The following is a 10,298-nucleotide window of genomic DNA, read 5'->3' as shown; positions in this document are numbered from 1 at the left end:
AGGTATCGGGGGTAGTCTGGGAGCTGACAGGAGTGTGTAGGTGAGGGAGGTATCGGGGTAGTTTGGGAGCTGACAGGAGTGTGTAGATGTGGGAGGTATCGGGGGTAGTCTGGGAGATGAGAGGAGTGTGTAGATGAGGGAGGTATCGGGGGTAGTCTGGGAGGTGACAGGAGTGTAGATGAGGGAGGTATCGGGGCTAATGTGGGAGCTGACAGGAGTGTGTAGGTGAGGGAGGTATCGGGGGTAGTCTGAGAGGTTACAGGTGTGTAGATGAGGGAGGTATCGGGGGAAGTCTGGGAGGTGACAGGAGTGTGTAGGTGAGGGAGGTATCGGGGGTAGTCTGGGAGGTGACAGGAGTGTGTAGGTGAGGGAGGTATCGGGGGTAGTCTGGGAGGTGACAGGAGTGTAGATGAGGGAGGTATCGGGGGTAGTCTGGGAGGTGACAGGAGTGTGTAGATGAGGGCTGAGGGAGGTATCGGGGGTAGTCTGGGAGGTAACAGGAGTGTGTAGGTGAGTGAGGTATCGGGGGTAGTCTGGGAGGTGACAGGAGTGTGTAGGTGTGGGAGGTATCGGGGGTAGTCTGGGAGGTGACAGGAGTGTGTAGATGAGGGCTGAGGGAGGTATCGGGGGTAGTCTGGGAGGTAACAGGAGTGTGTAGGTGAGTGAGGTATCGGGGGTAGTCTGGGAGGTGACAGGAGTGTGTAGGTGAGTGAGGTATCGGGGGTATTCTGGGAGGTGACAGGAGTGTGTAGGTGAGGGAGGTATCGGGGGTAGTCTGGGAGGTGACAGGAGTGTGTAGGTGAGGGAGGTATCGGGGGTAGTCTGGGAGCTGACAGGAGTGTGTAGGTGAGGGCTGAGTGAGGTATCGGGGGTAGTGTGGGAGATGACAGGAGTGTGGAGGTGAGGGAGGTATCGGGGGTAGTCTGGGAGCTGACATGAGTGTGTAGGTGAGGGAGGTATCGGGGTAGTCTGGGAGGTGACAGGAGTGTGTAGGTGTGGGAGGTATCGGGGGTAGTCTGGGAGTTGACAGGAGTGTGTAGATGAGGGCTGAGGGAGGTATCGGGGGTAGTCTGGGAGGTAACAGGAGTGTGTAGGTGAGTGAGGTATCGGGGGTAGTCTGGGAGGTGACAGGAGTGTGTAGGTGTGGGAGTTATCGGGGGTAGTCTGGGAGGTGACAGGAGTGTGTAGATGAGGGCTGAGGGAGGTATCGGGGTAGTCTGGGAGGTAACAGGAGTGTGTAGATGTGGGAGGTATCAGGGGTAGTCTGGGAGGTGACAGGAGTGTGTAGGTGTGGGAGGTATCGGGGGTAGTCTGGGAGGTGACAGGAGTGTGTAGATGAGGGCTGAGGGAGGTATCGGGGGTAGTCTGGGAGGTAACAGGAGTGTGTAGGTGAGTGAGGTATCGGGGGTAGTCTGGGAGGTGACAGGAGTGTGTAGGTGTGGGAGGTATCGGGGGTAGTCTGGGAGGTGACAGGAGTGTGTAGATGAGGGCTGAGGGAGGTATCGGGGGTAGTCTGGGAGGTAACAGGAGTGTGTAGGTGAGTGAGGTATCGGGGGTAGTCTGGGAGGTGACAGGAGTGTGTAGGTGAGGGAGGTATCGGGGGTAGTCTGGGAGGTGACAGGAGTGTGTAGGTGAGGGAGGTATCGGGGGTAGTCTGGGAGCTGACAGGAGTGTGTAGGTGAGGGCTGAGTGAGGTATCGGGGGTAGTGTGGGAGATGACAGGAGTGTGGAGGTGAGGGAGGTATCGGGGGTAGTCTGGGAGCTGACATGAGTGTGTAGGTGAGGGAGGTATCGGGGTAGTCTGGGAGCTGACAGGAGTGTGTTGATGTGGGAGGTATCGGGGGTAGTCTGGGAGGTGACAGGAGTGTGTAGATGAGGGAGGTATCGGGGGTAGTCTGGGAGGTGACAGGAGTGTGTAGGTGTGGGAGGTATCGGGGGTAGTCTGGGAGTTGACACGAGTGTGTAGATGAGGGCTGAGGGAGGTATCGGGGGTAGTCTAGGAGATGACAGGAGTGTGTAGGTGAGGGAGGTATCGGGGGTAGTCTGGGAGCTGACAGGAGTGTGTAGGTGAGGGAGGTATCGGGGGTAGTCTGGGAGATGACAGGAGTGTGTAGGTGAAAGCTGAGGGAGGTATCGGGGGTAGTCTGGGAGATGACAGGAGTGTGTAGGTGAGGGGTGAGGGAGGTATCGGGGGTAGTCTGGGAGCTGACATGAGTGTGTAGGTGAGGGAGGTATCGGGGGTAGTCTAGGAGATGACAGGAGTGTGTAGGTGAGGGAGGTATCGGGGCTAATGTGGGAGCTGACAGGAGTGTGTAGGTGAGGGAGGTATCGGGGTAGTCTGGGAGGTGACAGGAGTGTCTAGATGAGGGAGGTATCGGGGGTAGTCTGGGAGCTGACAGGAGTGTGTAGGTGAGGGAGGTATCGGGGTAGTTTGGGAGCTGACAGGAGTGTGTAGATGTGGGAGGTATCGGGGGTAGTCTGGGAGATGAGAGGAGTGTGTAGATGAGGGAGGTATCGGGGTTAGTCTGGGAGGTGACAGGAGTGTAGATGAGGGAGGTATCGGGGCTAATGTGGGAGCTGACAGGAGTGTGTAGGTGAGGGAGGTATCGGGGGTAGTCTGAGAGGTTACAGGTGTGTAGATGAGGGAGGTATCGGGGGAAGTCTGGGAGGTGACAGGAGTGTGTAGGTGAGGGAGGTATCGGGGGTAGTCTGGGAGGTGACAGGAGTGTGTAGGTGAGGGAGGTATCGGGGGTAGTCTGGGAGGTGACAGGAGTGTAGATGAGGGAGGTATCGGGGGTAGTCTGGGAGGTGACAGGAGTGTGTAGGTGAGGGAGGTATCGGGGTAGTCTGGGAGGTGACAGGAGTGTGTAGGTGAGGGAGGTATCGGGGTAGTTTGGGAGCTGACAGGAGTGTGTAGGTGAGGGAGGTATCGGGGTAGTTTGGGAGCTGACAGGAGTGTAGATGTGGGAGGTATCGGGGGTAGTCTGGGAGATGACAGGAGTGTGTAGATGAGGGAGGTATCGGGGTAGTTTGGGAGCTGACATGAGTGTGTAGGTGTGGGAGGTATCGGGGGTAGTCTGGAAGGTGACAGGAGTGTGTAGATGAGGGCTGACTGAGGTATGGGGGGTAGTCTGGGAGGTGACAGGAGTGTGTAGGTGAGGGAGGTATCGGGGGTAGTCTGGGAGGTGACAGGAGTGTAGATGAGGGAGGTATCGGGGGTAGTCTGGGAGGTGACAGGAGTGTGTAGGTGTGGGAGGTATCGGGGGTAGTCTGGGAGCTGACAGGAGTGTGTAGGTGAGGGCTGAGTGAGGTATCGGGGGTAGTGTGGGAGATGACAGGAGTGTGTAGGTGAGAGGTGAGGGAGGTATCGGGGGTAGTCTGGGAGCTGACATGAGTGTGTAGGTGAGGGAGGTATCGGGGTAGTCTGGGAGCTGACAGGAGTGTGTAGATGTGGGAGGTATCGGGGGTAGTCTGGGAGGTGACAGGAGTGTGTAGATGAGGGAGGTATCGGGGGTAGTCTGGGAGGTGACAGGAGTGTGTAGGTGTGGGAGGTATCGGGGGTAGTCTGGGAGGTGACAGGAGTGTGTAGATGAGGGCTGAGGGAGGTATCGGGGGTAGTCTGGGAGGTAACAGGAGTGTGTAGGTGAGTGAGGTATCGGGGGTAGTCTGGGAGATGACAGGAGTGTGTAGGTGGGGGAGGTATCGGGGGTAGTCTGGGAGGTAACATGAGTGTGTAGGTGAGGAAGGTATCGGGGGTAGTCTGGGATGTAACAGGAGTGTGTAGGTGAGGGAGGTATCGGGGGGAAGTCTGGGAGGTAACTGGAGTGTGTAGATGAGGGGTGAGGGAGATATCGGGGGTAGTCTGGGAGGTGACAGGAGTGTGTAGATGAGGGCTGAGGGAGGTATCGGGGTAGTCTGGGAGGTAACAGGAGTGTGTAGGTGAGGGAGGTATCGGGGGTAGTCTGGGAGATGACAGGAGTGTGTAGGTGAGGGCTGAGTGAGGTATCGGGGGTAGTCTGGGAGATGACAGGAGTGTGTAGGTGAGGGAGGTATCGGGGGTAGTCTGGGAGCTGACATGAGTGTGTAGGTGAGGGAGGTATCGGGGGTAGTCTAGGAGATGACAGGAGTGTGTAGGTGAGGGAGGTATCGGGGGTAGTCTGGGAGCTGACAGGAGTGTGTAGGTGAGGGAGGTATCGGGGGTAGTCTGGGAGATGACAGGAGTGTGTAGGTGAAAGCTGAGGGAGGTATCGGGGGTAGTCTGGGAGATGACAGGAGTGTGTAGGTGAGGGAGGTATCGGGGGTAGTCTGGGAGCTGACATGAGTGTGTAGGTGAGGGAGGTATCGGGGGTAGTCTAGGAGATGACAGGAGTGTGTAGGTGAGGGAGGTATCGGGGCTAATGTGGGAGCTGACAGGAGTGTGTAGGTGAGGGAGGTATCGGGGTAGTCTGGGAGGTGACAGGAGTGTCTAGATGAGGGAGGTATCGGGGTTAGTCTGGGAGCTGACAGGAGTGTGTAGGTGAGGGAGGTATCGGGGTAGTTTGGGATCTGACAGGAGTGTGTAGATGTGGGAGGTATCGGGGGTAGTCTGGGAGATGAGAGGAGTGTGTAGATGAGGGCTGAGGGAGGTATCGGGGGTAGTCTGGGAGATGACAGGAGTGTGTAGTTGAGGGAGGTATCGGCGATAGTCTGGGAGGTGACAGGAGTGTGTAGGTGTGGGAGGTATCGGGGGTAGTCTGGGAGGTGACAGGAGTGTGTAGATGAGGGCTGAGGGAGGCATCGGGGGTAGCCTGGGAGGTGACAGGTGTGTAGCTGAGGGAGGTAACGGTGGGTAGTCTGGGAGGTGACAGGAGTGTGTAGGTGAGGGAGGTATCGGGGTAGTCTGGGAGGTGACAGGAGTGTGTAGGTGAGGGAGGTATCGGGGGTAGTCTGGGAGGTGACAGAAGTGTGTAGGTGAGGGAGGTATCGGGGGTAGTCTGGGAGGTGACAGGAGTGTGTAGGTGTGGGAGGTATCGGGGGTAGTCTGGGAGGTGACAGGAGTGTGTAGATGAGGGCTGAGGGAGGTATCGGGGGTAGTCTGGGAGGTAACAGGAGTGTGTAGGTGAGTGAGGTATCGGGGGTAGTCTGGGAGATGACAGGAGTGTGTAGGTGGGGGAGGTATCGGGGGTAGTCTGGGAGGTAACATGAGTGTGTAGGTGAGGAAGGTATCGGGGGTAGTCTGGGATGTAACAGGAGTGTGTAGGTGAGGGAGGTATCGGGGGGAAGTCTGGGAGGTAACTGGAGTGTGTAGATGAGGGGTGAGGGAGATATCGGGGGTAGTCTGGGAGGTGACAGGAGTGTGTAGATGAGGGCTGAGGGAGGTATCGGGGTAGTCTGGGAGGTAACAGGAGTGTGTAGGTGAGGGAGGTATCGGGGGTAGTCTGGGAGATGACAGGAGTGTGTAGGTGAGGGCTGAGTGAGGTATCGGGGGTAGTCTGGGAGATGACAGGAGTGTGTAGGTGAGGGAGGTATCGGGGGTAGTCTGGGAGCTGACATGAGTGTGTAGGTGAGGGAGGTATCGGGGGTAGTCTAGGAGATGACAGGAGTGTGTAGGTGAGGGAGGTATCGGGGGTAGTCTGGGAGCTGACAGGAGTGTGTAGGTGAGGGAGGTATCGGGGGTAGTCTGGGAGATGACAGGAGTGTGTAGGTGAAAGCTGAGGGAGGTATCGGGGGTAGTCTGGGAGATGACAGGAGTGTGTAGGTGAGGGAGGTATCGGGGGTAGTCTGGGAGCTGACATGAGTGTGTAGGTGAGGGAGGTATCGGGGGTAGTCTAGGAGATGACAGGAGTGTGTAGGTGAGGGAGGTATCGGGGCTAATGTGGGAGCTGACAGGAGTGTGTAGGTGAGGGAGGTATCGGGGTAGTCTGGGAGCTGACAGGAGTGTCTAGATGAGGGAGGTATCGGGGTTAGTCTGGGAGCTGACAGGAGTGTGTAGGTGAGGGAGGTATCGGGGTAGTTTGGGATCTGACAGGAGTGTGTAGATGTGGGAGGTATCGGGGGTAGTCTGGGAGATGAGAGGAGTGTGTAGATGAGGGAGGTATCGGGGGTAGTCTGGGAGGTGACAAGAGTGTGTAGGTGTGGGAGGTATCGGGGGTAGTCTGGGAGGTGACAGGAGTGTGTAGATGAGGGCTGAGGGAGGTATCGGGGGTAGTCTGGGAGATGACAGGAGTGTGTAGTTGAGGGAGGTATCGGCGATAGTCTGGGAGGTGACAGGAGTGTGTAGGTGTGGGAGGTATCGGGGGTAGTCTGGGAGGTGACAGGAGTGTGTAGATGAGGGCTGAGGGAGGCATCGGGGGTAGCCTGGGAGGTGACAGGTGTGTAGCTGAGGGAGGTAACGGTGGGTAGTCTGGGAGGTGACAGGAGTGTGTAGGTGAGGGAGGTATCGGGGTAGTCTGGGAGGTGACAGGAGTGTGTAGGTGAGGGAGGTATCGGGGGTAGTCTGGGAGGTGACAGGAGTGTGTAGGTGAGGGAGGTATCGGGGTAGTTTGGGAGCTGACAGGAGTGTGTAGGTGAGGGAGGTATCGGGGTAGTTTGGGAGCTAACAGGAGTGTAGATGTGGGAGGTATCGGGGGTAGTCTGGGAGATGACAGGAGTGTGTAGATGAGGGAGGTATCGGGGTAGTTTGGGAGCTGACATGAGTGTGTAGGTGTGGGAGGTATCGGGGGTAGTCTGGAAGGTGACAGGAGTGTGTAGATGAGGGCTGAGGGAGGTATCGGGGGTAGTCTGGGAGGTGACAGGAGTGTGTAGGTGAGGGAGGTATCGGGGGTAGTCTGGGAGGTGACAGGAGTGTAGATGAGGGAGGTATCGGGGGTAGTCTGGGAGGTGACAGGAGTGTGTAGGTGTGGGAGGTATCGGGGGTAGTCTGGGAGTTAACAGGAGTGTGTAGGTGAGGGAGGTATCGGGGGTAGTCTGGGAGCTGACAGGAGTGTGTAGGTGAGGGCTGAGTGAGGTACCGGGGGTAGTGTGGGAGATGACAGCAGTGTGTAGGTGAGAGGTGAGGGAGGTATCGGGGGTAGTCTGGGAGCTGACATGAGTGTGTAGGTGAGGGAGGTATCGGGGTAGTCTGGGAGCTGACAGGAGTGTGTAGATGTGGGAGGTATCGGGGGTAATCTGGGAGGTGACAGGAGTGTGTAGATGAGGGAGGTATCGGGGGTAGTCTGGGAGGTGACAGGAGTGTGTAGGTGTGGGAGGTATCGGGGGTAGTCTGGGAGGTGACACGAGTGTGTAGATGAGGGCTGAGGGAGGTATAGGGGGTAGTCTGGGAGGTGACAGGAGTGTGTAGATGAGGGAGGTAGAGGGGGTAGTCTGGGAGGTGACAGGAGTGTGTAGGTGAGGGAGGTATCGGGGGTAGTCTGGGAGGTGACAGGAGTGTGTAGGTGAGGGCTGTGGGAGGTATCGGGGGTAGTCTGGGAGATGACAGGAGTGTGTAGGTGAAAGCTGAGGGAGGTATCGGGGGTAGTCTGGAAGGTGACAGGAGTGTGTAGGTGAGGGGTGAGGGAGGTATCGGGGGTAGTCTGGGAGGTGACAGAAGTGTGTAGGTGAGGGAGGTATCGGGGGTAGTCTGGGAGGTGACAGGAGTGTGTAGGTGAGGGAGGTATCGGGGTAGTCTGGGAGCTGACAGGAGTGTGTAGATGAGGGAGGTATCGGGGGTAGTCTGGGAGGTGACAGGTGTGGGAGGTATCGGGGGTAGTCTGGGAGGTGACAGGAGTGTGTAGGTGTGGGAGGTATCGGGGGTAGTCTGGGAGGTGACAGGAGTGTGTAGGTGAGGGAGGTAGTCTGGGAGGTGACAGGAGTGTGTAGGTGAGGGCTGCGGGAGGTAACGGGGGTAGTCTGGGAGGTAACAGGAGTGTGTAGGTGAGGGCTGCGGGAGGTATCGGGGGTAGTCTGGGAGCTGACAGGAGCCCAGATTCCCATCAGACACCTAGCTGGCCATGGAAAGGTTAACGCTGCCCTCCAAGGGGTCCGGGAAAAGTCACTTTATAAAACCTGGGAAAGTTACACAGGAATTTGATTGTCAGCTCCCCCACCCAGCAATACAAAAGATCTGTGACCAGCAGCCGCATACACTGGAATGACATTAATCATATGAGCTGGTCAGTGTCACCGTCACACAAACCCCCTCTGTATTTTCATACACACAATGGCCGTCTCCGAGAACAGGGGGAGGGGGAGATGTATGAAAGGGAAGCCCCCTCCATGTGGTCACACAGTGTTAAAGAATTTGCGGACACAAGTTTAGGTTCTTTAATGGATACCCTGTCGCAGTACAAAATAGGTTATAAAAGGTACAGAAAATGGATATAAAGTCATTACTATAAAAAGAGACCCCAGGCTGGTTCCCCCTGGTATACAGTCAGGGGGTGTCGGGGGGCAGAGCAGCTTCCCAGGACTATGCACTGTGCCACCAGCAATAGAAGTCACCACCCAGGGGGACATTTGTATTCACTTGAGCGTAGTCGCTAACCCTTATCCTGCAGGTGTCTCTGTTGTTATTGCTGTCTATGGCGCTCTCCCAATCAGGAGCTGCTCTTACTGGGGAAACTGGACTTTGGAGAGAGGAGGGGGGGGGGGGTGTACCATTTCCCCCAAAACTGGAAAACCCCTTAAAAAATCATTAAACAAACCATTTACCTTGACAGCAATAGCAACAGCGACACCAACCAGCAGGGTAGTGTCACGTGACAAAGCAGAACCCCGTCAAACAGAACTATTTCCTTACAGTGAGAGACACTAAAGGATGGCGGCCGTTGTGAGAGGCTCATCTGCACTGGTGAGCTACGATATGCCAGTCCTAAGGGAAAGCAACAGGGCAGATTTTAAGGAAATCCCTACAAAATCCTAGCTCAGCAACAATATTCGGCTTTGTAGCCCAGCAACAGCCCTGTGTCTGCTCAGCGCAACAATCACCGGGTATATGCTGGTGCTGTCCCAGTGCGCGGTCAGTAACAATATTATGTTCTATATCAGTCAGAATTGTGTAGCCTGCGTTATAGCGATCCTGGGGATTTTCATCTCGTCTTTTGTTTTTGCCATTCTGCCGGATCCGCCAAAATGAGTCAATATATTGGTCCGGGGGGCAGAGTTGGAACCAAATAAAAAAAAGGAGCAATCTGGAACAAACCACGCAGCAATGGAAGGGGGGGGGTAATACCTGCGAATACCGAGCAGCTGTTATTACACAGCCCTCCCCATCACTACTGTCCTCGCACGTTAGAGGCCCCACCTGCAGTGGAACATGGCTTTGCTAACGTGCAAACTGCTCCTGTTTTTGGATTTCCTCCTAACGGGGTATGAGGCTCATTGGATGTAATCTGCTACCAGGAGGGATGACCTTGTTAATTATAAAAGTGTATTTTGTACCTGGCTCAATTAATGTCAGAGGCATTTTTAGGTCATTGAGAAGCAGTCTGGTAGTATAGGAACCAGTCAACTTCTATCTCTATCCTAATACTATAACGTTTCCTTACTGCACCGTGATGGAGAGTTCTCCACTCATCGCAGGCAATAGGCTGCGTACAGCAACACGGACGCATCTCAGCTCCATCATCAGCATTGCAGCAACGTGGAATGTGTTAGGACCAATGGGATCAAGTATCTCTAGATACTTCTATTTCTAACATAGAAAATGTGACTTATGGTCTAATACAAAGGGCAACCATGGACCTATACAAATGAGAAGGACACAAGCCACGGCCACATTTAACAGATAGTGGAATGAGTGATCGGGATCAGGTCTAGAGCAGTCTCGCTGGTCGTCAGTCATCACGTAAGGCAGAGGCGCTGACTGATGAGGACGGTTCTGGTGTTAGTCATCTTCAGACATCTCTCCGCTACACTCGGAACTCGGAGGCTATAATCCGCGAGTACAGATCTTCTGTGAGTGGAACGTAGGCACGAGAGACCTCATCCAGGAGGTATAGAGGGTCCTGAATGCTTAATGGGGAAAAGCCATCTTCTACCAGGCGCTGCTTTTGCTGTTTGAAAGTCCCAGTGGAATCCATATGTTCCTGCAGGTTATAGACAGACTGTCAGTCACAGCAGGGACGATAGAGGGTCAGTACCATGGGGAACGGTCACTGTCCAGGATCAAAACAGAAGGTCGGTCACAGCAGGGCAACAGTCACTGTCCAGCATGGAGATAGAAGGTCAGTACCATGGGGAACGGTCACTGTCCAGGATCAAAACAGAAGGTCAGTCACAGCAGGGTAACAGTCACTGTCCAGCATGGAGATAGAAGGTCAGTACCATGGGGAACGGTCACT

The 10,298-nt window shown here is 55.5% G+C and overlaps 1 protein-coding gene across 1 annotated transcript in view; it reads right to left on the bottom strand.

Moving 5' to 3' along the window:
* Nucleotides 1-8,266: 8,266 nt before the first annotated feature.
* Nucleotides 8,267-10,298, bottom strand: part of SLC27A3 (solute carrier family 27 member 3) — a 44,078-nt gene continuing 42,046 nt past the window's right edge. Inside the window, exon 9 of the mRNA XM_088458513.1 lies at nucleotides 8,267-10,043. Within this exon, the coding sequence (XP_088314639.1) occupies nucleotides 9,867-10,043 (177 nt within the window). The 3' untranslated portion in view covers nucleotides 8,267-9,866. The remainder of the gene's footprint in view (nucleotides 10,044-10,298) is intronic.

The sequence above is a fragment of the Taudactylus pleione genome, unplaced genomic scaffold (genome assembly GCF_031769625.1).
Source record: "Taudactylus pleione unplaced genomic scaffold, aTauple2 ptg000841l, whole genome shotgun sequence".
In the NCBI taxonomy this organism is placed as follows: domain Eukaryota; kingdom Metazoa; phylum Chordata; class Amphibia; order Anura; family Myobatrachidae; genus Taudactylus; species Taudactylus pleione.
The sequence above is the reverse complement of the archived record's forward strand: the minus strand, read 5'-3'. Positions and strand labels throughout refer to the sequence as shown.